At 41.6% G+C, this 26,856-nt stretch overlaps 3 protein-coding genes across 6 annotated transcripts; 2 read left to right on the forward strand and 1 right to left on the reverse strand.

Moving 5' to 3' along the window:
- Nucleotides 1-73: 73 nt before the first annotated feature.
- Tcs4 (Threonyl-carbamoyl synthesis 4) lies at nucleotides 74-7,487 on the forward strand. Its single transcript, XM_022811348.2, has 7 exons — nucleotides 74-421; nucleotides 2,632-2,791; nucleotides 3,377-3,579; nucleotides 4,103-4,490; nucleotides 5,261-5,464; nucleotides 6,191-6,384; nucleotides 7,128-7,487. The coding sequence occupies exons 1-7, from the start codon at nucleotides 410-412 to the stop codon at nucleotides 7,275-7,277; spliced, it is 1,311 nt and encodes a 436-aa protein (XP_022667083.1). The 5' UTR covers nucleotides 74-409; the 3' UTR covers nucleotides 7,278-7,487.
- A 112-nt stretch (nucleotides 7,488-7,599) lies between these two features.
- Nucleotides 7,600-26,064, forward strand: LOC111252852 (uncharacterized). Of its 4 annotated transcripts, none has more exons than XM_086993112.1 (4): nucleotides 7,600-8,665; nucleotides 12,018-12,226; nucleotides 12,986-13,111; nucleotides 25,937-26,064. In XM_086993112.1, the coding sequence occupies exons 1-4, from the start codon at nucleotides 8,620-8,622 to the stop codon at nucleotides 26,021-26,023; spliced, it is 468 nt and encodes a 155-aa protein (XP_086849238.1). In that variant the 5' UTR covers nucleotides 7,600-8,619; the 3' UTR covers nucleotides 26,024-26,064. The 4 variants fall into 4 exon arrangements, with proteins under 4 accessions (XP_086849238.1, XP_086849237.1, XP_022667133.1 ...); XM_086993111.1 differs by lacking the exon at nucleotides 25,937-26,064 and adding an exon at nucleotides 14,182-14,519; XM_022811398.2 differs by lacking the exons at nucleotides 7,600-8,665; nucleotides 25,937-26,064 and adding exons at nucleotides 9,242-10,041; nucleotides 14,182-14,519.
- Nucleotides 15,177-25,699, reverse strand: LOC111252825 (paired box protein Pax-3-like). Its single transcript, XM_022811340.2, has 3 exons — nucleotides 24,219-25,699; nucleotides 21,422-21,928; nucleotides 15,177-16,587 (listed from the first exon to the last, which is right to left on the reverse strand). The coding sequence occupies exons 1-3, from the start codon at nucleotides 24,292-24,294 to the stop codon at nucleotides 15,641-15,643; spliced, it is 1,530 nt and encodes a 509-aa protein (XP_022667075.1). The 5' UTR covers nucleotides 24,295-25,699; the 3' UTR covers nucleotides 15,177-15,640.
- Nucleotides 26,065-26,856: the final 792 nt, after the last annotated feature.

The raw sequence follows: 26,856 nt of genomic DNA on the forward strand, positions 1-26,856 counted from the left end.
GAAGACACCTCGCCCATACAAAACTGACGACCTGAAAAGAATCTAATGCACTTAATGAAGAACATTTTAATACAACGTCGCTGCCTTTTATAAGCCTGTTTAACATACGCTCGTATCCGTTCTGGAAACTTAGCCAAAGCTAGAAGGCGAGTGCCATGCAAGTTTCACGCTGTATGTGTTTATGAATGACCGATCAGCTGATAAAAAGCTGCGCGCACGGTTCTTTCAGGAACGCCCGAGTTTAGACGCTCAAAAGCGGCTTTCATGTGCTACTAAAGTGTTATTCAATTTACATGACTTTAGATGAAGCACATTTTATGATAACCATGATCTTTTTACTTTATGTATTTAGTGCTTTGGAAAAAGTGCAAATATATTTTTTGTGGATTCCCAGTTTTAAGTTCTCGCTATGATGAAGAAGGTAAGTTTGCCATTAAGTTCGCGCAATTCGGATTCATATAGTTTTTAGTTGAGCTTTAATTTAAAATTCACATTGTCAACTTGATGACTATGTTTTACAACTATGGACTTTTTATATTATAGAAAACGTGTATTTAATTTAGAACGAAGTATTACAAAAAAAATTCATATATATATTTGCTGAATCAGTGCGTATCAGTTCGTAGCTTCAAGATTCCATGCCCCTTGGTACGGGGAAATTTGTAAATCTATTTAATGATTCTTTTAATTTTTCTCGTACTATTACAAATAAAATCAAGAACGGAGTGGCCTCATAACTACATGAGGCGAATCAGTGTCCCTTCCGGGTTTGCTTATCGAAACCCAAATTTGTTTGTCTCATCAACCCCTCTAAACCCAGGTGCGAATAGTTTGTCTTCAAATTGAACCTTTATTTACAAATTACTAATTTATATTTTAAACTTTTGGCGCAAATCAGGATTATAGTACGTAACATACACTTAACGATTCAAAAATTTTCTTGGTGTTTTTATCGAGAACCGCAGGCATCCAGTACTGGTAAAAAAAAAAGGTGTTCGGATTTCAGAGAATGTATCACCCAGTGCGGTTATTCTTACTCTAGTTACGTACTTGCTTAATTTTGGAGGTCTAGAAAAATTTCAAAATTCGCAATACTAGCTCAAAATATCTTTATTTGTAGGAGGTAAAGTTAAGATATCTTATATTTCTTTGGTAACCTGGTCAAATTTCTTGCGTTAATGAGCTATATCTTGGGGTCAACATCAGTCCTTTCAACCTAGCTTTGCTTCAGAAAGGAAATTTTTTTAAAGTACTATTTATTCATATTTATATACAAATCGTAATTAAGCAACTCAGAACAATGCGCTTTTTCACGTTGCTATCTACATAACGGAATGTTGTGCCGTTATTTAGTGGTCACCACAAAACTAATGACGAAAATTTTAAATTAGAAGGAGGGAGAAAATAACCAAAACCGTTATAAATTCCTCCAAGCACCAAGCGATTTATGCTCGTGCTCTTCATAATGCAGAAAACAATACAACTGGAAGCAAATTTTTGTTAATCCATTTTATCAATGTGCCATATAAAATCTCTGTAATGGCATACCGGTGGTGTGTTTACGCCCCAAAGTGTAGCGACATGTGAAGCGCTGGAGGTTCGAACGGGAAGTAAATATATCTTGTTTTGCGCTGGGGATCAGCCATGTAAAACAGTCCGTGTCTGATAAAATTTGAAACATTTGTTTTAATAATTTCGAGCACAGGAGCAGGTATCACAATGGAGAATTAGAGATGTCAAAGCCAGCGTTTGTCATGGAAGCGACCTGACTGTCAGTTTGGTACGGAACTTCAACTAATTCGGCAAATAGACCATATTAGTACACTAAAATGCGAATTTCGCAAATGGTTTTGATTATTGCATCAAGCTATTAGTGGTCCGTGTGCCCCTCAAGCCAAGTTCAACTTTGTAAGAAGTGCCCTGTGTACGTATATGTGTTCACGTCACGTCCAATGGCTGTACCTAAACCCTTTGCCTAGAACAGGGTAATTTCGTCTGCGTTACATGTCGATTATGTGGCATGCCGATTTCACTGAGAATATGAACATACTTGAAATTCAGCACCATCCCCCAACAATGCCTTGGGATATTTTTAGGGGTGATGGATGTTGATGGGGGTTTTTCTAAGATGCTCAACTTATTCTTGTCGTATGAAGTGAAATTAAAAAAAACTACTCAGGATACCTCTCTTCAATCAACATTTAGTCTACTGCGGTTCTTCTACAGCCACCGTAAACGTCAAAGCGCTAAACCGAATTATATTAGATTGGGCAAAAATCTTGGAGAATTCATTGCACGGCTCTCTTCTCAGGGTATTGTTTGCTTATTATGCCGCATTTCACTGGAAGGCTCGTTCTCTACAAACGACAGCGGTGTTGTTTGTGATTGTCAAATTGCTAACGTTTCTAAGTTGGTCCTTGGAGTCAACCTTATTTTGCCTAATATACCATCATTTCAAAGGCACTTCGAAGCTATATTAGAAAGTAACTTTTAAAACTTTTAAAATTGGGTTGCGAAAACAATGTGTGGAATTGATGATTCTTCCATATCGACCCATTCCATATCGTCTACTTGTTTACTTCAAATGCGAGATTCAGTAATCGATCATTTTGCTATATCTGCACATTTTAGGCCGTCCAGGCGTGTAGCGCATTAGTGCACTCTTGCGCGAGTACCTTCCACATGTTTAGGACCATTAGTCGGAGTGTTGATCATGGTCACAGAAGTGTGCATATCCTGGGTATCGAGACAAGTTGCGACGACACCGGAATCGCAGTTATAAATGAACATGGTAAGCCACCTAGTAGTCTAAAAGACGAATTAAGGTGCGACGTCACCAAACAAATCATTATACTATTATTTACATCTTATATACCACCATCTTGGTCACTAGAACTGCGTAGGACCCCTTATTAAACTTAGCTCCTGCTACCAGGACAAGCTTAATTAGATCTAACCAAACAAGGAAGCAGTTCAACAAAAAGCCGCACTCATCAAAAATATATCGCTTTGTCACAATACTTCTCCGACTAATTTAATTCAGGACAAGTTAAGAATTAACGATGCCACTGCACTAGGCATGTTGATGTTCTTTAGCCTAACTCTGACTTGAAACTTCTGACCTTTTAGTTTATCACCACTCGACAGCTTCTTAATTCTTCAAGCCATTCATGTCTTTTAATGTTACTAAAAATAAATTCTATTCGTTTGCTATGCTTACCATTTACTGTCACTTATGTTATCCTACTTTGGTAATAAATGAAAAAATTTTACAAACAGACTTAGTCTTTATTAATCTCAGACTGTTATTGCTCTCGAAAAAAAAACTACTTGAATTGCTGAAATAAGAACAGGTGCTGTTCATGTTTTTATTCAGGCACAGTACTCGGAGAGGCACAACATTCACAATTGGCTACACATGTCACAATGGGAGGCATTATACCGCCACTTGCGCGTTTTCTTCATGAAGAAAATATCAAGCAAGTTCACAAAGATGCTATGAGATCCGCGGGTATACATCCAAGGCAATTGGATGCAGTTGCTGTAACTACAAGGCCAGGATTAAGCTTAAGTCTTAAGGTACTCATCGTAAACGCAGACGATACGTCTATTACGCCTTTCTATCAGCATTACTATGCCAACATGTATGCACTTTCCTATAAACGGTGGAATAATAACGTTATAACAACAAATCTTTCTTATATCACTCTGTGCCCTAGTCATCAATAGCTCCACAAAATACTATTTACAATATTATATATGAAGTTAGTCGAACTTTTATAGATGGTATGTGTTTGTGGTATTAGCGACAAACGATTTGTATATGGTCACACGCCATGCTGAAATCTCCTAATTGTGATGCGCGTAGATTTTGAATAGCGAAACTGAATGTCATTATTTAGATGGCACGAATATAGACAATCGAGGGATACCGAGTGACTTCTTGCAGAATGCATCCGTGCCAACTCTCGCACCGATTGGAGTAGTTGCACAGTACTCATCCTCGATAAATGAAGATCGTACTTCATACAGATGTATAGTTAGTTGTGTAACATTGATTGTGGACAGCAATGATGGCGGATAAACGTGGAATGACTTTCAGGTGGGGTTAACACACGCGAAAGCTTTCTGCCGTGAATACTCTTTACCAATGATTAGCGTGCACCATATGGAAGCGCATGCATTAGTGGTACGAAGCTGCATGCCGGTAAAATTTCCGTTTCTCGTATTGTTAGTTTCGGGAGGACATTGTCAAATAGCTGTTGTGCAAGGTGTATCGGACTTTGTTCTTCTTGGAAGTACATGTGACGACGCTCCCGGTGAGGCATTCGACAAAGCTGCTCGACGACTGAAGTTGAGTAACATGGACGAGTATCGAGCTCTCAGTGGAGGAGCTGCCATTGAACGTTTAGCCCGACATGGAGATCCCATGGCTATCGAATTTACTTCGCCAATGACGAAACGCCCGGACTGTGACTTCTCGTTTTCAGGTGCGTTATTCACTCAGATGTGTAGTGTTGCGAGATGCCCACAGCGAGCTTACAGACGTCACGTAAATATACTTAAGGGACAATCTAATTATTATATATATCATTATAGGACGATAACGGTCGGAAAAACCTAACAATAAAATTGCTTATTCAATCAGTAGCGTTATAGTATATATATATATTTTTTTAATAACCTGTCATGCTCGATCTGGAAATTTTAGATATATTTGCTTCTGATGGCCCAACGCACGCGGGATGTACACACGTGATTAGAAATTGTGTGAATGCTACTGAAAGGACCTTTTTTAGGAGATAAAGTGCTTCCAGTTTAAGGTTTAGGGAATAAGCTTACGTGTCTGCCCAAATTTTTAGCTGATTATACCCGAAACTTACGACCGTACGCAATTACTTCGTAAATACAGGAAACGCTTTCGGAGATGACGTAGTGAAAACGTTGATGCTTGCGGTTCTGGTAGACCGGAATCTGGTATGGATAAATAAATCACATATATGGCAGCGATACTATTATATTTTCGAATTTGCATTTATTCTCAAAAATGTTATGCATTAAAGCCATTACATCCTGCTTGCTGAAGGCCTCCTCGGAGTCCAAACTGTTGATGTTTTACGTAGTTGTTCAACTTCGACCGATTATGCGGCCTGGCTATCAATGACCCAATTTATGAGTCTAATCTATAAAAAAACAGGATGTGCTTGTTTCACAAGCAGAGCTTCAACTAATGTTGGCATTTTACGTGTGGCGGACCCAGGTTTGAAGTACTCGCTAATGAAAAAAATTATGGAACGGGAACGTGAACTTGGTATCGAGGGAGATGCCCTTCTACCAAGCATTCCGGACTTGTGCGCCAGTTTTCAGCATGCACTTTACATTCATATAATGAAAAGGGTTCAACGAGCTTTTACATTTTGTAGAAGAACAGATTTGGACTTCGGACACCGCCTAGTGGTCTCAGGTAAGTTTGAATGTATAATTGCAAGTACACATCCCTATATCCACAAAGACCGTAGAGCGATGGCAGAGTAACTGAACGCAGTATATGGCAACTTTAGTAAACAATCTATAATTATTTTCTATATATCAGCCATAAATCGTGAGATGAAGGCGTCTAGTTGTTTAGATTTGAAAATGAAGTAACGCCTGTATGTGAAGGTCGATAGGCAACTGAACGAGAATGCAAAAGATATTACCAGATTGGCTTTTAGAACGCCGTTGAAGCGCTGCACAAAAAGTTGAGAGTTTATATCCAACAGTAGTAGTCAACGGAAGAATTACTACAAAATACTATGATCTTCATTGCGCCAAAAGTATCTATTTTTCTCCCACAAAATGATAATGTGTCAGTATTCAAGTTTTGAGGGAGATTAGAGGATACTGGTGATTTAGATAGACGTAGTTATTTCTAAACGTCAATGAGAAGGCTTTCCAAAGTCAACCTTTGCACCAATAAAACGACTACTAAAACAGATCAATCTGTTTACCTTATAATAATATGCTCGATATAATGCATCGGTTACCGTAGTCGTTTTCGAAATATTTTCAAAGCCAGACAAAATGTTTCAGTTAGTATTCATCCGCAGTGTCAAACCCCGTGTCCATCGGTCTCCCTTCGATATGCAATCATCATGCTTGACAAAGATGGAATGGTTTAACGACATTTTTTCCACATGTATTTTTGAAGGTGGTGTGGCTTGCAGCTTGTATTTGCGACTTATGTTAGAACAATTGTGCGAGCGCCATGCTGTTGATCTGTTTGTACCACCATCAAAATTATGCTCCGACAACGGGATTATGATCGCATGGAATGGTATGGAGCACTTCCGGAGCGGCGGAGTTTTAGTTTTACCGGACAACCTCGACACAGTCGAGTCAATGGTAAGATGCGTATGTTTCAGACATGCTCGTGACAAAGTGAGCCGGCAAGGTACTGGCCATCTGCCAATATTTTAAGATTGAAACAATTATTCAGTATTAAGATTCTAACGAATACGATGACGCTGAAGTAGTCGCGTGTGAGGCTATGGAAAATAGTGGAACTCGAAGTCGTTGTGATTTAGATGATGTGGAGCCGCTCCCACCTGTCAGTTGAAAAAAATATTTTCGCTTTATGCTATTTAAGTATATTTTGCCTATTGCTATTTACGTTGGATTTCAAACGTCGACTTGAACAATAACTGTTCAATTGTTTATGATAGTATTCTGTTGTTATTAAACAGTTTTTAGACCCAACAAAGCCTGATTAGTATAATACACTCCTTAGCTGGGCCTTATTCCAATTCTACACCGCGTCCTTGGAATGGATTTGCGAGACACGGAGTGGAAACTTCAGTATTGCAAAGAGTTCGCTTTGTCGCCCATGTAAAGTCTTCCCGTAAATTGTCGTCGGGAAATTTGAAACAAGTTCTCATAAAATATAAAACGTTCAAAAACCCATTATCGTGTTCCTGAAAAGTAAACACTTATTTCGTTAATTACAAATAAAGGACTTTTCAAAGTTGACACTTCTTCCGGACGCAAAATCTTCAGATATTTATCTATGGTGAAATGCTGTTTATGGTTAGCCATATTTCTCGATCTATCATTTTGAGCAATTCTAATACGATACGGATCTGTTTCAGGCCAAATGTCCTCTGGGACAGGATCGGCGTAAGGACGTTGCTAAAGAGGCAATACCTTCCGAAAAGTTCAGGCTCGATTTGGACCGCTTAATGAAAGACAGCGGCAATATAAAATGGCAGAACAAGTCCGACGAAAACTATTATGGATAGCGAAACTGTTTTATATATTCAGGGTCTCATTGAAGACTAACACTCGTCACCAATAAACGTTAGTTAAACACATAGAAGAATTACAAGTAACAATGAGTATCTAGCATCATTTGCAGTATTAACGCGCCTTGAAGGCTACATATAACACTGTAAGCTAATAATTTCACAGCTAAATAAATATGTTACCATTTACCACTGCATGTAAAAATACTGCACAATGTATTTCATTTAAAAATGATTTTTTGGGGAACTACACTTCTCAATAGCCTTAATAACTCGTCGCTATGTAGTGGTGCATTTTTCTCGAAACACATCTGCAATGGCAGCTGCGCCAGAAGTTCGAGAATTTCTCAGGTGAGTCTGTTGCCTGCTTAAGACTTTGAAGATAGGTGAAGCGCAAGAAAAGACACTGATCTCTCTTGATTCCACCCCAGCTTACTCCACGACAAAAGACAATCGACTGCAAAGAGGCGTGGATTGAATTTGTTATATATGAATTAATTCCCTTGCGAGCGGTGTAGTAGTTTGTAGTTGTGTTCTGCATAAGTTCAATGTACGCGTCGGCAGAATAATCTCCATCTTCATCCTCGATAATGAAGATTCTTGGACGCTATCATAATCGTTCGGCAGTAGGACCAAATCACCCAGACAGATACAGTCCCAGAATTACAGTGTGGAGATGAGGCGCATTTGTGCTTACACAAGGTCAGTTCTCAGAAGTTTGGCTTGAGACAACTGAGAACAACATTGCGGAAGTAATTCTACGGAAATCATGTATGCAACAGCGAGACACGCTGCTCTTTCTGCTGCTCGTCACGGTGGGGATAGCGATGATGATGACGGTAGCTGTATGCGAATTTGTACAACTCTAGATAGTTGATGAACGCGTGTCATGTTAAATCTGACATTGCTCTAGTGGGCATTGGAGCAGAAGGGGCTCCGTCAACCGTCAGGCTTCAATGAACACGGATCGGGGTCATAGGTCGCAGTCGCACTATTGATCACGCCCCAGCACTAACAGGTTCATGCGCCACCTATAGCGCGACAGACAGGCAAACAGACACCGGTCTACATAGCTTTGCTAACGAAACTAGCGCCACTCAGTGGTAAACTACCACCGAACATTAATAATTCTGGGTTTGGCCCAAATCAAACTGAATCTTCTCACTAAGCAGTGGTAAACGCGAATATGGAAATACAGAGGGTACTGGACATTAGCAAGATCAAAATCTCACAGTGATAAATTTTTGTTCAATTTTGTCGGCCTATTTAGTCATCCAATGAATTCCGAGACTAAAAACTTGCAGTGACGACATAATTGGACCAACGGATTTTGCCGAAAATGACGTTGCGGTTGCTTTTCATCATTATCAGTACGTCAACGTTAAGTAAGTACAAAAGCTAAACATACAAATCAGGCCTCCAATGGCATCCTTTTACATGTGAGGCCATTTAATTAAGTTGCAATCAATATATTTAATAAAAATTAATTTTGTTTCTGCATTTATTCCGCTCTTGGAATATTTGGACGATGGTGATATCATGTTTATCTTATGGATTTTAAAGCGGGTAGCATCGAATTGTTTACCTAATGAGACGTAGAAGTTTATCCTATATTCAACGACCTTTCCACTTTTGGTCATAGTTCTTCTGTTTACTTAGAGAAACTATAATATTCAAAACTTTATAGGGCTCGGAAAGAACAGCGTTGAAAAAGATATTTCGTTCAGAGATTAAAATTAAGGTTTTCCTATTGTTTGCTATGCCTGTCATCATTACGCTATGTTGATTATTAGGTAGGGCCTTCCAAATACATATCGTCGCTTTCCAGAAAAAATGTGAGAATTGGGCCTTTGGAAATGCTAGCCGCGAGAGCCTAACTAAAGCCGAAAGCTTCTTTGCATAAGAAGAAGACGAAATATTGCATGGCAGACTATTCTCTCGTGTTCTTATTTGCCGAATTTACTGCATGTTTATATCGTTTTTCAGTTGTGGTAGGGAACAAAATGGAAAACCTTACATTTGATCCCGTTTTCTAACTAGGTTTTCAAGCTTTCTTGTTCCATTATGTGTACGGTTCTAGCAAATTTAGAAAGAACTAATCGATACCCGTTCAAAAGAGTATTTTTAGTGATGTTCCGTTACAACCAGATTGTAAGTAAGGACACTTCGTGCGAAAACGATTACACTGCTAATTGTTGACCTCAAGCACGCATCATAAATAATAAAAATTAAGTAAACGGCAGAATAAAACCATCAGTGTTTCTCCTCCTTAGTTCCATCAAAAGTCGAGCAGCAACTCGTTTAGAGTAAGAAACTTATTTGGCATAGGTGCAAAAATCACTTACAGAGATAACTGCTACTTCGTGCACGATGCATGGGAGCTGATTATTGTGGAAAAAAGTAAATTCCCGGCCAATGTAGATAGAATGTCCAGAATGTTGCATAGATTGCTGTGCAGCCGTGGGTAGATGAAATGAAGACCATTTATTTTCCGTCGAAATCTATCCACTCTGACCGCTCAGTGTAGAGCTGACTGGTTGGGGGTGTTCTAGAATGGGCGCATGTGGCCACCGTACAGCCCAGATCTCGGCCCGTATATGAGGCGTGATTTAGCAAGGGCCCAACGAGTCTCGACATAACAGTTCGCTCACTTGCACCTTCATCTAGAAAAGACACACACAACTGCAATGGAAATGAAAAGCAGGCAAGCGGTTCAAGCCCCAAATTGAGAACGGGATCTACGTGAACGGAGGTTACGTGGGTAAGCATGGCCGTCAAAAATGACACGCTTAGCGCGTCCAGAACACCTAGTCGAGTGCATGCTTTTATTTAGACATAGTCTTATAATTAACACATGAGATGAAGCTTCGTTCAAAGTCGACCACTTTGTATAGCTATCACTTTGATTTATACGCAACATTATAAATGGCATTTTTCGATTGCATTTTGTCAAGCTGTCAGTCCAACTATTATCCCTTTCACCAAGAGAATAATGCCCGGTATTTTTTAACTTCTCTATCCTTTCAGCTTTCTGTTTGTTTATCTAAGAATTTAATAAGCACCATGAAATCTCTGTAACAGATTGAGTTTAAAAGTGGGACTTGAAATTATGCGATAATATGTTAAAAGTATGGATACTTTAAAAGGAAGTTAAGTTTTACCTAACCCATTGGAAGCGAAGGTACTTAGCCACACATTTAGATCACAATGGCCCGACAAAAAAGGCCACGTGGTATTATTCCGTCTATCAGACTCAACTATAACAAAACCCTAAAACCAAAAAAGAAAAGAACTATTTTAATTATTCAATTATAGAATATATAGCTAGGATACATATGGAAACGAAGTATGTTAAATTATACTTCGTAAAGATTGACACAGATTCCTTTAGAAAGGCAAACCACAATATCATTTCATGAAGTATCAAGATTACATAATCAAACACAAATGACCCGCTACCAAGACCGCTTACCGTTCTGGAGGCGAACGGAAGGATATAGGGTGGCAAATCAATAAGAATCAAGCCATCTAATTGTACAAACATGCGTTTGTGCCATGCGATTGGCCCTGTTGCGCCAGCAATCTCCAGTTTACGTTGAAAAAATGCAAGCATCACTATTAGGTTCTTTTTTTATCTGTCCCTCCTTTTCCACCTGAAAAAGAGCAGCATTTACGCCTGCTTAAAAATATTTAGAGTACTATAAGTAACGTACTCTGCACCACATAAGTGAGTGAAGGATAAAAGAAGCCTAGAAGTACTGATTTGAAGATGCTGATCGATAGAAATGCATTTCAGCCCGGTCGAGCTCAGATGAAAAAATATCGACCGAGTTTTCATACTGAGGTGTCGTCTGCATAGAGGGGAACACGTAATCGGGTATTTCTCAATAAACCAATATTTGACTTGACAAAAAGTACGATTACAATAGCTTTATTAAAAGAAAAAACTGATTGAAACTGGCCTTGAGCTACCGCATACTTAGAGTAGCGCAGATATTTGCTTTCCCTGACACGTTAAGGCGGAACGCCAAAAGGCCGGTTTTTTCTTTGTTGGCAGTAATCTCGTTTCCATTAAGAAGTCCTTTATTATTTGAAGAACCTTTATGAGTATCGTCACGCACAAAAGGTCCTTCGTAATTCAGAATGGTTGATAAGAGTCTGCCTAGGTTGTCATATTTTTTCGATGTTTTTATAAATGACAAGCAGTTCGACCGCTTATAGTCAACTGCCAGCCTTTCGGCGAGTGCCGTTTCAGTAGCTCTTTTCTAACAATTTAATGGCCAAACATTCATGATATCAACATGACACAAAATAGCAAATTTAAGAGAACCTAGTTTTGCTCAAAGTTTTAACCAGTTGTGAAATTGGAATAAGTTTAATTTAGCATTCCGAAGCAATTCGAAGTTGGTATGACTTTAGGATTTGTTGGCAGTCATCAAATCAAGTATTAATTGGAGCGAGATAAAGAGAAACAGAGAAAAGAGCAATAACTAAATATTTGCACCTCGTAAACTAGAACCGTTTACTCTCCTGGCGTCTTTTTATCTTCTAGCTCTGACCCTGGTTTAACCGGTAGCCAACCCTGCGTTTAATGAATAATGTATACGATTAGTAGCTGGCTTTCACTGTTCTCTTTGTACTCGTACCGGCTTTTGAGAAAGCATAGAGGTCTCTAATTTTCGACAAAAAAACCAGTTGTAACATTTAGACAAAACTGCCATAATACAAACATTGCAGTTATTTCTACGCGTCAGGCCATGCCGCAAGGTGTTGGATACAACTCAACCGAGTTGGAGAAGTGGACGTCATTGGTGGTCGAACGTTGTGGCGAAAAACTGGCCAGAGTCTTTAAAAGCTTCGGACCACTTTTGCTTGAACGGCTTCAAGAGAATTTCAACTACCAAATGTCGCGCCTTCCTGATATGGACCCAGACCTTGCTTCAATGGTCAGTAGAGATGCTAAATTTCAGATCGCATGTACGAGGACTTGAGTGTTCATTACACGGATACGTTAAATAATATTGTCTAGGAAGGAAAATAGAATATACTGTTTGCTGAAAGTGTTTCCACGTACCACACAGATTGTCATGCTAGTTTCTACCTAAGCCAACAGAGATGAAGGCTCAACGCTGTTTTTGCACGAAACAGTGGTATACTGCGTTTGTTGAAATGGGCCCGCCAACGTTTCAGCGACAGATGTGATAGGCGCGCCGCGTAAAAAATACATTCTTTCCAGTCAACGAGATATGCGATAGATGAACTACTGCTCCTTCAGAAAACAAATAAGGCATCCTAATCACCTAGTGGTTTTCTAAATTCGGTAGGACGGTGTCTAACCATCCGTGAAAAATAATTAAGCCTACCCCTTAAGCGTACGACGCTACGTTTTTAGGCCCGTGAAAGCCTCACAAGGCAACTTACGTGTACGTGTACATCCACATGCTCATACACAGAGCCACACAATAAACGAAAAAGAAAGGACAATTTTCGTTTACAGAAACCAAATTCTACGATCTAGTAGTTTTCTCTTTCTTTGCTTTTCGTCTATTCTGCTGCTTATGTTTAGAGACGGTGAGAATGATGTAACGTGGCTCTGGAGTGAAACTTTATTTCAAATACAGGGTGCGTGTTTGCTTTCCTCTTCAGGCTAATATCGTTCTTAAACTACGTACAATGGATAAAGCAGAGCTCAATGCTTGTTGCAGGCAAGAAGTATGACCTTGTTTGAATTTTGGCTCCTTGCATACGGTCAGCTAACGGTACAATCTCGAGCGCATCCCGAACTGGCCTGTCATGGTGTACTTTGCGGAGAACAATGGAGACCCGATCAGGTATTGATCACTAGGGTGTTAGTGTTTCTTTCAAATTGCATACAGGATTAATACCTGAACTCAAAGATGCAGCCCACCACACATCAAACACTTCTGAATTTCGGCAATACGATATCGAAAGTGGTTAGTGAGAGCCGTAAGCGGGCATGTATTATCGCGGAGTTGAAGCTATTCGAAGGTATAAAGTGTGTGCCTTTTCTCGTTCGCGATTGCTGTAATAAATCAAATCAATATTTTATGTGCTATCAAATAGCAATAACCAGCGAGAATTTTCCAAGGACCATTAAGCATCCACAAGGTAGCATGATATGGTTTTGCTAGATCGGTATTGCATTGGTGAGGGTAAACTCAGTCTTCTAAGACCCGTTCAAGTTATCACTATCATTACTTTCGCGATCCTGAGTTGATATTCTATCGCGCAGGGAAGTTATGTAGCGCGAAAAACCACTGGCAACGTAATATGTCAAGCACCACAAGCAACGTCATCCGTATTGCGCATTTATAATCAGGGTATCGACGATCTGGAATCAAGTGTGCTACAGATACGTTCGGGTCCAACGAAATTTTATCATAGTGCTTTTGACATATTAGCTTGTTTAAGAAAATGTTTTTCGCAGATTAATAAGATATCGAGATTAATGTCGTTCATTAATTAATGTCAAATTACAAGTACTAAAAGCATGTTGAACACCTGTGTAAATGGCACATCTGCAGATTTGTATTTTGTTTTCTTCTTCTTCTTCTTCTAGTTTGCTAAGCTTGACAACAGCATAGCTGGGTGGATCACAATTCCACTGTGACCTTTCATGTAAGGCAAACAACTTTTTTAGAGTGGTTAAGTCGGGCGTATCATATTGGAGCACAACGCTTTTACCTTTTTCGGCAGCTATCCAGTCGGTATCTTCACTGCATATTAGTAACTACTAGTTTATCTTATTCGCTGAAAAAATATTCGTTGTGCCGGTCTCCTTGAGAAGAGAAGTTCACTTTGTTGTGATAGTTGAAGCAATTGAGTTGTAACTTGCAATAACCATAAATTTAAAGCTTGTAGGGTTCAAAACATTTCGCAGGTCCGAGTAGCTGTAGATGACGGTGCGCCGTGCTCCCGTGAAGGACGAAGTGGTACGTGCGAAAATGGCGTGTGTACGTACGACCGAAATGCTCCTCAGGCATCGCTTTAACAGCAGCGGCAGCAGCATCTCGCTATGGCAACCAATTCGTTATCGGAGCCAGCATAATTCGGCATAGTCGGCAAAAACCACGCTACCTGTGTGATTTATTTGATGGCGGGCTAAGATGGTGCACACCGCTAACAACTGTAGTGTTGCCATTTACGCACAAGCTACTATCCACCTTTGCCTATAGACCTTTGCCGACCGATTGATACCAATAAAATTCCAGCAGTGTCTTTCTGTCGTGTTTGATCGGAGTTATAAGAATTTCTACGTTTGAATTTAGGCATGTTGCGTTTATTCCATTACGGCAATGGATAACTGATTATAATGATTGGCTCTAAGGAACAACGAGATCAAAAGGAAAGTCAATTACCTTTTGCTTTAACGGATAGGGGCGCCCATCGGGCGAAAAAGAACACTGAAGATAGACTCACGTGCGTTCCGCTTGCAAATATAGAAAACTTGAAAGAACCTTCGGCTTTAGTCCGAATAACTTAGACTAGGCTGAATTATTGTCTTGTGTGTTCCACTTGAGACCTTGTCTGACGCCTAGGCCACGAGAGACTTCATCGTCGAATGACGAAAATTATTAGAAGAACAGTTTAGGTCATCAGTTATAACGCACCAGATTTTCGTAACAGCAAACGTATGATCGTCATAGCTCAAAAGCATTTCAAGCCATATTACCAAAAGGATCGGGGGAAATCAGTGATGTGACGGATACGTCTTTATCTAATATCAACCAAATCCACTTGTGTAGAGGTAAATTCGTTCATGCTTTATTATGACATTAGGCGACCGATTTACGCGCTCTCGCACCGACTAGAAATGTTAAAGTGAGGACTGAATAATTGACTGGAGAGCGCCATTTCGAACAGACAAAACACACATTTGTAATACTTATAATCTTGTATATACACTTTATTGTTTGAGTATCATACGGCGTCATCGTTTCCATTAAATTATATCTATAATACAAAGGAGTTGCTTTCTGCTAGGCGAACTTTTGCGATTCCCGCCATGACTTAAGTTTCGACCGCCGTTGTGCAAATGTAGATAAACAAGGTCTCACTAAGTTGTGCTTTTTGCACGGTAACAGGCGGTCAAAAATAGTCTATAGCATGCTGGAAAAATTCAGCCGTTATTACTACTTTTTAACTACCACGTCTGCACGTGATACTAGGGCACAAAATCGCACTAACTAATATTGGGTATTGTTTCCTATTAGTTTTTAATCATTTACGCTATTTTCAACTCAGGCTATGGGCGTCACATATTTGCTTCTCGGATACTTTTTTGGCTTCACTGAGAAAAGACAGAGCTCAGACAAGTCAACTTTCTTATAATGCATCCTTCAGAGGAACTTATTTGTTGTATTAAAATGGTGAATTAGTAAGTTATGACTTGTTCCCGGTACTTGAGAGTGCGCTGCTGGGAACTGGGGATGGCTATGATGATATGCTGCAAACATCTTCTGCTCGGACGTTCCAAAACTATGTCCAGGCGTAAAGAGTTGATCATTTGGGACTCCATAACTATTGAAGCCCTGCTCGGTTCCAGAGAACGTCTGCAAACCTCCTTGAAACTGCTCTTGCTTATTCTGGGTCCATAAGTTTGTCGTTAGGTTGTCTAGAGCGGGTAAGCCGACGTAGTCTTGATTAAATGACTGACCTGTATTTTGTGGTTGATTTAAAAATGAATACAAGTTATCCTTCTGCTCTTGGTGATAACCCACACTTATGCTTGCCATGGTAGCTGGTGAGTAGCCGTTCTGTGAGGGAAATATGCTCGTCTGGCTGCCCATTGGCGACCTCCACGAATCACTAGAGCAGGAGCCGCTCGTGGCCATCACTGTCGGGCTAGCTGATGACGCTTCAGAGGACATCATCGGATGGCTGTCGTTTCCTGCTATTTGAGTGGAGGTCGTCTGCTGCGTTAAGTGCGAAAGCTGCGATGGCTGAGGGTGGTGTTGTGGCGGTGGATAGCCCGCAGCCGCGGCAGCAGCAATTAAACTTGAACCAAATGTCGCGGTCATGGGCTGGTTACCCATGTGCTTTCGCCAGCGAGCTCGTCGATTTGAAAACCACACCTGCACTCGAGCTTCGGTCAGTTTGGTCTTTTGCGCCAGCTCTTCACGTGTGTAAACATCGGGATACTGCGTTCTCTCGAAGGCGCGCTCCAATTCTTCGAGCTGTTCAGCCGAGAACGTTGTACGCGACCTACGAATCTTTCTTTTGAGCAAAATTCCGGGCTCTGAATCACAGTCTGACTCCTCTTCATCATTATCCATTGACAAATGTCCTGAAAAGTATGTGAAAAATCAGCTAGTTAACAAGTTATTTTCTATGCTCTCGTAAAAAGCAACCCATACGGTTTTGTTCGATTGCATCCACCCAGTACTGGATACGTTGATCAGTGGTCAGCATGCACATATAGTTAGTTATATTTTACTTGTTCATGTGTACTGGCTGTTATAAATCTTGTCGATGGTGTCTTGGAGATACCGATCACTTAGGAATACGATGATCGGGGTAGACTGAAAGCCAGATGCTTGCTCACTGCTACAAGTTTTTTTCTTGAAGAATCCCGTCGCCCCCCGGTGGACTGTGATCGGCCAGTTGAACATATGTAAGGCCTACTTTTCCTGACAAATTCCCAATTAGATCTAACAAGCCTATGCAAGCTAAGCTTTCGTACAAATTTCTATTATTGTTATAAATTTGAGTCTTTAGCGGCGTGATCTGATCTATTTATTGCACATATCTTGTAGTAGCCAGTGTAGAAATCTAGACTCAGCATCCGTCGAGTGGCTTCCATTGATTGTATAACTTTTCAGTTAGTCAACTGAAGAGAGTCGGCCGCTCATAGTCGCAATGGACGATGAGAGACCGGGGCCGAACATAACAAAGCGGGAGAACTAAACGCCGCAACGGTACAAAGCAGTCGCTTTCGGCTTATTCCGTATGTGACACACACATAACCTGCGGAGAATTATCGAGCCAATGGTACCAACCAGGCCGAACTGCCTGTTATCCACCCAGTTTAACCTAAGGCCTCCTCGCTTCGTCGTGAAGCGAAATTGCGGCAGGCTGCTGACTGTCGGTCGGTGCGATGCGCTAGAGGGAACCAGCTTAAAGTAAGCGTTCACGACGTTCCTTAAGATTAGCGCCTAAGGAAAGGAAAGCATACGTGACAATGCGAGGGAGGCATTTACTAGCCAACAACAATAATATGTCAAGTCATCATAGCGGATTTGCTCGTTTACGGCAGCAGTGGTCCTGATGAAGGACAGCCATAGTAAATGTGCGGTAGCGACATTACGCCTCAAGCTGGTTGCGCCGCTTTGTTGGTCTTGTGAATTTGTCGTACGGCGCCTGTGTGATACACAGCTGTCATGTGGATTTACTACACATTCCGTCGTGTAATGACTGCTGCAAATGTGGGGTTACAAAAGAGTCTGCTATGAACAGCAGCGTAGTAATAATAATAATAATGGTAAGAGGGTAAATAACGCTGCACTCGTCGTTAGAGGAAGGGCACCGTGATCGAGATGCGCATGACTACTAACGTCAGTACCAGAGACGACACCGCAGAAATGGGACCTAGGAATACTCTCACAAGCTCACGCCTGTATTTAAGGCATCAGCCTGCCTCCCTCTCGATCGTAAAGCGACAAATCGCTAAGGTATCATCCTGTTGTAGCTTGCGATCGATGCACGAATCGCAGATAACGTGAGCATTGGAAGAATGGCAAACTCGAGATTTCAACTGCGTTGCGTTTTCGCCATCAGTGTCACGAAGAAGTCCATAGAACGAAACAAGTTCGTTTATAAGTTTAATGCGTTCGACGTCCGTCCGCTGATTCATGTGACCAGCAAGGTATCATCACCTTGAAGCCGTCAGCAGCTTCAGCCCGACAGTCTGAAACAACAACAACAACGACAGCAGCCAGATGTCCGGTCTGGCCGATGGTCCAAAAGGGACGTCACCAAACAGTGAAGATGATTATAAATTCACTACTTTATGTTTCAGGTACCGACCGCAGCGGACTAGTGCATATTTATTCTATTTATCGGCATGTTAGAGAGCTACCTTTCTGTATTCTAGCTTCTGCCTCCAACGATTTTGCCTGTTGTTACGTCCACGTACAGGGCAGTGCCGGCAGCGCTGTTTGCGGCGGTAAAGGATTGACACCGGCGTGGGCCCCGCAGCGCGGTGGCTCACCAACGATCGTGGCTGAGGCTGCCACTTAGCTCAAAGGCCGACTATTCTCTACACAAAACTCAATCATAAATAAATGTGAACATAATAATGTAAATCATGCAAATACAGAGGTCGTCGATAGAACATCGAAAGAATGTACTATATCTTGCTCTTCGGTATAACAAATATTCAAAGGACAGAAAACTAAGCAACGTTGTATCTATCCGATTCCTTTTGAATGTCGATATATGCTCGCAAACGGTAAGCGTTTTTTGCTTTTTTACTCTGCGGCGGGATCTCCCGGCTGACTTTTTACCGGTTCTGATCTACTCGAGATGCCCGGACTTCACTTTCCGTCTTCAGATCAAACACAGCGGGACGTCGTCGTTGTTGCAGCGACAGACAAAGTCTAAATGGGTCTCTGTGGACCGCATTTTCGCGTTCGAAACATTTGGTTAACTATTATTTAACCTCTAATTGATGATGTAATGGTCACATATTGTATAGCATACAGTTACGAATAAATTGAAAAATGGTTTTTAAAGGAAATGCGGATTCTGATGAGGACAATTTCTTCAAGGTTTTATCTTGGTATTTATTTTAGTCTAGCGCAAAAGGTCTCAATAAACCGTATATTCAAATAAGGCTCACATCGTGTCGAGATTACTCTGCTCCGAGGCTCCATTGAGGAAATGAGAGAAGCTTTCAAGAAATAATTACCCATGCTAGAAGTGTCATACAATAAGCTAGGAGCGAGTTTGACGATGTTAAAAAATTGCCTTTGCAGTGGAAGTTGTTCATTTGTAAGTTCTAGAGCTTTTCAACTGACTCTCTAACTTTCATTTAGACGGTGCAAAATTTATCTTGCAACAAAAAGAAGATAGCGGAAGCAGAAGAACAAGCGCGAAACGTGTGAGGCTCGTGCGCCCTGTTTGTAATAGGGTCATTTGTTTCTAGTCCTTCCGAACCTTCCCAGATTCAACGCAACACGCACCCTCTGAGCCCAATTCGGTGTCTCAATGTGTTTGCGTTGTACAGTACTAGGAGGAAGTAAAGCTTTGCATAGAAATTAGGGCCTACGACGGTGTAATAGTACGCACTTTTGTGTTGAGAAGACCGGCTTACAGGCTTACAAAACATGAAAGCGTTTTGGAGTGCTTGTATGGGTCAATGCAATAAATACATGCTTAGTTTATATGAATGGAAACCGTGCTGACGTTCTTTAATCACCCAATGCAGTGTCGGGATAATATCAAAATGTCGCGTTCAAGTTCCGCGTCAGCTGGGAATGCCGACAAGCGAGGCTGAGCTACTTTAAGCCTGCCGGTCATCCATCTTGAACCCTGCGGCATTCCTACTTTGCCAGTGGTGCAAATGAGCAACACAATACGATGATCTCATATCGATGTCATGTTGTGAAGGTGAAGTCAATAGCTTCAAACGGGTCCGCCATCAGCCTTCATTTCGGCGGAGGCCGAGTCGGCGGCAAAGATGAAAGAAAAAAGACTGTTTGAATGGCTACAGTGGGGGAGCACAATGCAACAAAACGAGGGGCGTCTTTTCACTGCAAGGTGTGATAGCGTTATCGGTCGAATCGAGGTGTCGCCGCCGTCTGCAAGCATAAGAGTCCTCGTGGGTGGTGCAACCTCTATATATATTGTGTCGTACAAAATCAGTTTGCAGCTCGGGTCTCACTTAGACACCTAATGAGAAGTAGCAATCTATCCAATCGTTCCAATGTTAACTTATGTGATAGAGATCTTGTAATACGTGAGCTACGCTTCATGCCATATATTTTTGTGCGTGTTTTTAGCTCTATTATGCAACTAAGTTTCTTGCACTGTAACCGACCTAATTCACCTAACCTAACTCTTGTGGCATTCACCTAAAACGAAAGCATACTTCGGTAAAAGACGCAAAAAGCTCAATGCAGACTAATGCCATTTTTGCTGTTGAACCTAACATACAAAGTAATGCGCTGGTTGACAATTCATTCAACAAGGTTTTGAAGTAGTCTCCGTGGTATACTCTAACAATTTTGGATCTGTTCGAAGCTTTCTCCCCATAAAGTCGCGTGTCTGTGAGACCGTCTTCGGTTTCTGCTCCAAGGATTTCAACAGCCCAACTCTATTACGTTCTTTTTGCTTAAATAGAAGCAGATATTAGTATCAGCCTCAAGCCAGTCTTGTGTCACTATGATCGGGGTGTGTAACTGCAACATAGAAATGCCTATACCGAATATAGACTGGGGCCAACTATAATGAGTGTTACCTGGTCTGATCTTATAATTGCTAAAAAGCTAGAACAACGAGTTTGGGGAGCCGGGTGGAGATATTTGAGAGAAAGACAATCTATAGAATAGTTCAACCGACTCCCTCCTTGATCCTCCCAGCCTTTCCAGGGGTCGCGGGAAGACAAATCCACCCCGCGCACCCCACAGCTTCCCTAAGTAAGGTCCGTGTATTCGTACAAGCGTCTTAAAGCCAAGCAAGGTTAGCTATCTGTGTATTTTATGCGAATGGTTGGTGTGCTGTCCCATTATGTGTAGCGTATCTAATTCATTGCTCCGCACATCTGCCCTATCCCTACTGATCTGGTCTGATCTTGTGACGACCCCGCTCCGACTAACTCCCCACCTCATTCATTCATCGGTTGGCTTGTGCCCCCCACCCGCCTCGCCCCGCTTCGCGCTAGCTTGTCCAGGTGTCTGAGACGCGCAAAGCCTGCCAACAAGCTGTGTACGCCTATATAACGAGCGCCATAATATTATAAATGGCCGCCAAGTTGTACGAATAATCAAAGTTCGCTTGTAAATACAGTCACTGTTGGGTTGATAAATTCAATTAACGGCAATATACTCAATTATTTCAACACTACTCATTTCAATTGTTAGTCTTAAGCTAGATATTAATCAAACGAAGTTACAACTTACCACCAAGGATTCCATGGATTGAGTGATCAGCTTTCTGGCGACAAAATTCGCTATCCCAACTCGAGTGTGAATGAGCTACTTTACCAGAGTTACTAATGTCCTCAGTGTCTCCAGGACTGGAGGCCCGACTTCCACGAAGTATACGTGAAATCGAGCTTACCGAAGGCGCACCAGCTTTATCGCAAATACCATCTTTTATTAAACGGTCCCTAATTTCCCATGAGTAAATTGTGGGGCTCTCCTTCTTGTACTCCTCAATTTTCATTTCAACCGTAGGTGTCGCAACGCGCGGCTTTGATCCGCCGATGACCCCTGGTCGGATACTGCCTGTCTCCTGGTATCGGTTGAGGATTTTCGACACGCAACCGTGGGACACTCGTAACTGACGCGATATTTGACAGGGTCGAATTCCAGTAGCCGCCATCTCTACGATTTTTAACCTGATGTGGTTTGGCAAAGGCCGTCCATTAATAAACACACCGCCCAACTGGTTCATACGTCCTTGACCTGTAAGTTGAACCAATACAGGGTTGGTTGAATGTATGGATGCAGTTAGACAATTTGTGACTATAAATAACAACAACATAATTACGCTGGGGCAGTGTATTAGTATCTCTTAATATGGCGAATCAGATTCCTCAATGTTTGTCGACTTCCGGTAGTTCGTGCAAACGGCTCGAATAAACCTTACTCCGGAGTAACTTCGCTACATTAGCAGCACGGACGAAGGTACCAAAAGAGCATTTGGAAATCGTTAAGAAGCACGGAAGGAATTTTGAGGATAGGCTTCGCTACGTTCAACTATGCCGTCATTTCGTTGAATCTGGAAGTTCTCGTCGTACCCATATCAGTGTAAATCGGTCGGATCGGCACCCCCACCATGTTCTATTTCCTTCCGGCGCATCTGCTTCCTTCTAGGAGCGCTGGCACCTCAACGTCGAGTTATCAGCTCTCACACATCTCTTGCGATCACTAACAGCCTTATGTTTGTTTGAATATCAGCGGTCGAACGTCTCAGCATCCGTTGGAGCGCCTCTCAGTACCTCTAATCGAAGTGAGCCGTTTGTCGTGCAGAAGGTCTACTGTAGCTTTGCCCTTCCCAGAACTACACCAATTCACTTCTCCCACATCCATTGAAGCGTGAGTCGAAATCAGTCGGCAGACCAAACGTAAACACCGTGTATAGTAATAGTTACAATATTTTAGTCATTTTTCAAATCATACACAAATAGATCAAAGGCTGAATGGTGTTTCGTAGATCTCAGATACGCGCCCTTAACCTGATTTTACCTGTACTTTCAATGTCGTAAATCATGTTAACAACTGCCTAACATAAACTAAATTAGGGTGCGCCCTTGGGGCCACCCACATCGAATCGGTGATAATTTTCAATTTGTATTCGTATTAGTCGTTTAGGCGTGCATAACTCTGTGCTTCTCTTTTTGAGAGTATTTTTGAACCCGAAATCCACTGTAGACCTCGCTTTTCATGAAGCAAACAAAAACCAACAATTTCTATTGTACTTTTCGATTCTTCAAGACTGGAAAGCTATCACCGATTTCATCAAAAGCAGTAGTCTGCTAAAGAATATGCTTTGTTAGGGTGACTTAGATTTTGTAAATGCCATAATTAAAATTATGATTGACAAAAGGTCAGTTAGCTAACGAGTAGGCCGCTATTACTTTAGAATCAACGACAGTTAGAAACATTGTTTCAGTCACTGGTGTTTATTTAGTGTTTACTTTTCATATGCGTATAGTTTTTTCCGCGGTGACATTTTCGTACGGCAGTACAATATACAACGTCTCTTTCCGATCAGCTATACTAGATTCAAATACAGAGAACTGCGTATCAATTTGTTTGCCGGAAGCTTGGCTCGGCGAGCACCGTGTTTATATAATTTATAAGACTCTAGCACGTTTAGGTTACGTTATTTATAAAAAGCACAATTATAGCAAGGGTAACTCCGAAGCAAAACACACTGGAAGAAATAGCGACAAGCAGATCTGAGAGGATGACTCGGTAATGCGTCCTTACGAATTAGGTATTATAAATGACAGTAGACAATGTCAAAATGAGTAAGGATTCATTGCGCTGAGGGCAGAATATATATCAAAAAGAAACCTATGTCTTGAATGTTCGAAGTAGGGCTGCAGTAGGTATCTTACGTCCGAATTTCCTTACGTTGAAATCATTATTTCATAGCATACGAGTGGTAAGAAACAATCTGTTACGAAACGGTAAAGTTCAGAGGAACTTGACGGCTGTCGCAAAGATACAGGATAGATGGAGTTGTGAGGATAATATGTACAAAGTCGTGTGGTCGTTGTTGACCTGGTTTGGGGTTGCAGTTGAGGAAAATTGGGGTTGGGACTCAATAGTCAGCCCCAATGGGTGAGTCACCGTTGGAAATAAGCAGTCCGACCCAAGACGATTCGATGCGCTTCCCATAATCAACAAGCTTGTCGGAAAGAGAAGTGCCTATACGGTGGTAGGACAAGAAACTAGGAACAAAGTTTCACCATGTGTATCGGCAGACACGGAGATGGAATCGAGTCAGCTATCAAACAGTCAAAAAGTTCTCATCTTGTAACCTATTTTACCTTTACTGTTCTCAAGTTCGAATTTCCTTTATCAAAAAATACAGCTCTTCGAAGACCCAGAAGGACTACTTGATTTCGCTCACAATGCATAGCCTTTACAAGAAAGAACAATCACCAGTGTCCAGTGTTAAGTATATATGTATACCTGTACGTAGTTTACACACAACAAAGAAACACTACACGTAATCACGCACCTTGGAAGGGGTATCCTCCAAAAGCCATTGGTCGTACGCCGCTAGTGGCAGCCGTGCTACTTTCTTCGGCAGTCATCGCCTGCAAGCGGGCTTCCGTTGCAGCGTCGGTTGCTGTTTTGGAATAGCTTTGTGCACGGAATGCACCTTGTGCAAGCCGTTCACGCACAACTCACTCGGCTGATGCGGCGCGTTGTCGCCGCTCGTTGCAGTGGAACTTGTGCGGACTCTGACAAGTCCAACGCTACACTGAAGATTTGCAGCCACGGGCAGCTGGTACAGGAAAATCGAAGATCCCGCCTGCACGCTCTTGGCTCCGCCTCGAGGGAGGAGCCCACGAGTTCTCACGAATAATTCGCTCCGCTTCGTTTGCGGAGCGAACCGCTGCTAGCTCGCTGCGAAGTCGAGTTAGCTCGGAGGCGACTGGGGCGGCGGTGGTCCGACTCGCCCGTCTGTGGGGTTGCAGCCAGCTCAAGCTAGTCGGTCGCCGCAGCATGCTCGGCTGGTCGGTCTTGCTGCAGCAAATCAACGCGCTAAAAGATCGTACAACGTGGGGTTAGTACCTTTGTCGTCAGGGCTGACCGTTGCTATTCCGTGTGTCTTCTGCCCAGGTCTACACTGTCGCTTTACACTCATCGTTCTTACGCTGGTCTGGATCATCGATCCCATCGATGAGCCGCCATCGCCGATAGTTTCCTCGCTACACCGACAACAATAACAACAACAGCAGCAGCAGATGCAGGGAGGTGACGATTGCAGGCGGGACCGCTGCTGCGGCGAGATGAGAGCAGAAACATAACAAGCGGCAAATATTACCGGTCGTTGAACACTACGAAGTTGACGATGTCCAGCTCGAAAAGTTTATCCAAATATACAGCGTAAAAGCATACACACACGCTGACGGCCACGACACGGCTACTAAAGAGATCTAAAAACAACGCGTTGCTGCCGCGTCAAATTTTGATCATAGTAGTGGTCGTCATTGTGCTATTGATTCAATCCTGAAGAAGAGTGTGCGGCGGTAGCAGCAGAATCTTCGGGAGTGGCTGAACAAGGCGTCATCATCAATATCATTCGCGACGATTCGTGTTGTCTTTGGACGCAAATGTTGAAAAAAGACAAATATACAACCGGCGCGCGCAAACAAGCACGTCAAAGAAGCTGGAGGCGTCATCATCATCATCCACAAACACACACCCTACGATGACAGCGACAATGGTAGAAGTGGTGGCAGCGAACGTGGTGGTGAATACGGGTAACAAAACAATGAAAAATCGTTTGCAGTTGTTTGTGACTGTGATCCAGCAAGCATGACTCGTATAGCTATCGCGTATTCTCGTACCGTCTATGACAAGGCGTACGTATGTAGGGGCAACGGCGACACCATAGCAATAGCTATAGGTGTATAATAGCATCTATCCGTCGCAGCTTCATATTCTCACAGTGGTTACGGCCGCTTAAAATCCACCTTCCCAAGTAAATCTAAAGAATACTCACATGTTCTGAATTGCCGTCGTCGTCACGTTTAAGGAACTTCAAACGAGATCCAGCTGGCGATATGACAAACAAAGCTGTAATTATTTAATTTTAATATTTAACTTGTTTTCCTAACTGCAATATGTCCCCGTACCGATCAACGAAAAGCGATGTACAAATGCATCTTATTCAACAATAATGTCCGCCTTAATTTTGCCTGTTTTTCTGTTCCAACCGATTTGTAGTTACGTTTGTTGGCAGCTTGTAGGACCAGAATAAAGCAATGGCGCCTACGTATCAGTCAATGTACAACCGTACCACTGCTACCTTAAGGCAAGCGTATACAAGTTACTGGATGGTAAGTATTAATTATTATTACGCAAAAACTTTTTATTGAGTAAAGGATATAACACTGCGTTACCGAATAGTTTTTTTTTACTTTTATACAACTTGGTTATTGGTCCTACTATATATATATATCAATCACTGTTATATAATATTATTTCTTTGCATAATCACACTTTAGGACTTCGTGACATAATCGTTCGAAGGACTACAATTTTTCGACATCGCAGCGATCTTTTTTCTTGGTGACTTTTATGTCTTTTTTTTTTTTTTTTTTAACAAATAGGACAGTAATAAGGCTTTCGTTAAAGTTGTTATAGAAGAAAACATCTGAAACTAGAGATGCAAATTTATTTATCCATTTCAGTTATCTCTGGATTGCAATGTGGGTGTGTTGTCATTTCGATACCAAAATTTTGAGTACCTTACTAGATAGTCGGGCCTGCACTTCAGTACTTCATGCTTACAGAGATAATCGCACATACTGTCTTCGTTCTAGTCTCTAGGAAATTTGAAGCTAACATTGCTGATATCAACCGAACTCAACAGAATATATAAAATTGTTGTGTGTACCACATTTATGCTGTTCTAATACAAAATAATAACAGAATAACGATCTGCGAATCTAACCCAAAAAAGCAGCTTCCATCATGATTGATGGCATTATTATTTACCCTAAACATTATGTGCGTTACAGTATGCATGAAAGTCCGAGCTTAGATTTTAGAGTCCGATAGCTCAATTATACGATCCACTAGGTCCAATGCTTTAAGGGAGCCATGGAGTTTTCTTTCGTAAAGGACACAGGTAAAAGGTACCG

Source organism: Varroa destructor, unplaced genomic scaffold (genome assembly GCF_002443255.2).
Source record: "Varroa destructor unplaced genomic scaffold, Vdes_3.0 BEIS01000006.1, whole genome shotgun sequence".
Classification (NCBI taxonomy): Eukaryota; Metazoa; Arthropoda; class Arachnida; order Mesostigmata; family Varroidae; genus Varroa; species Varroa destructor.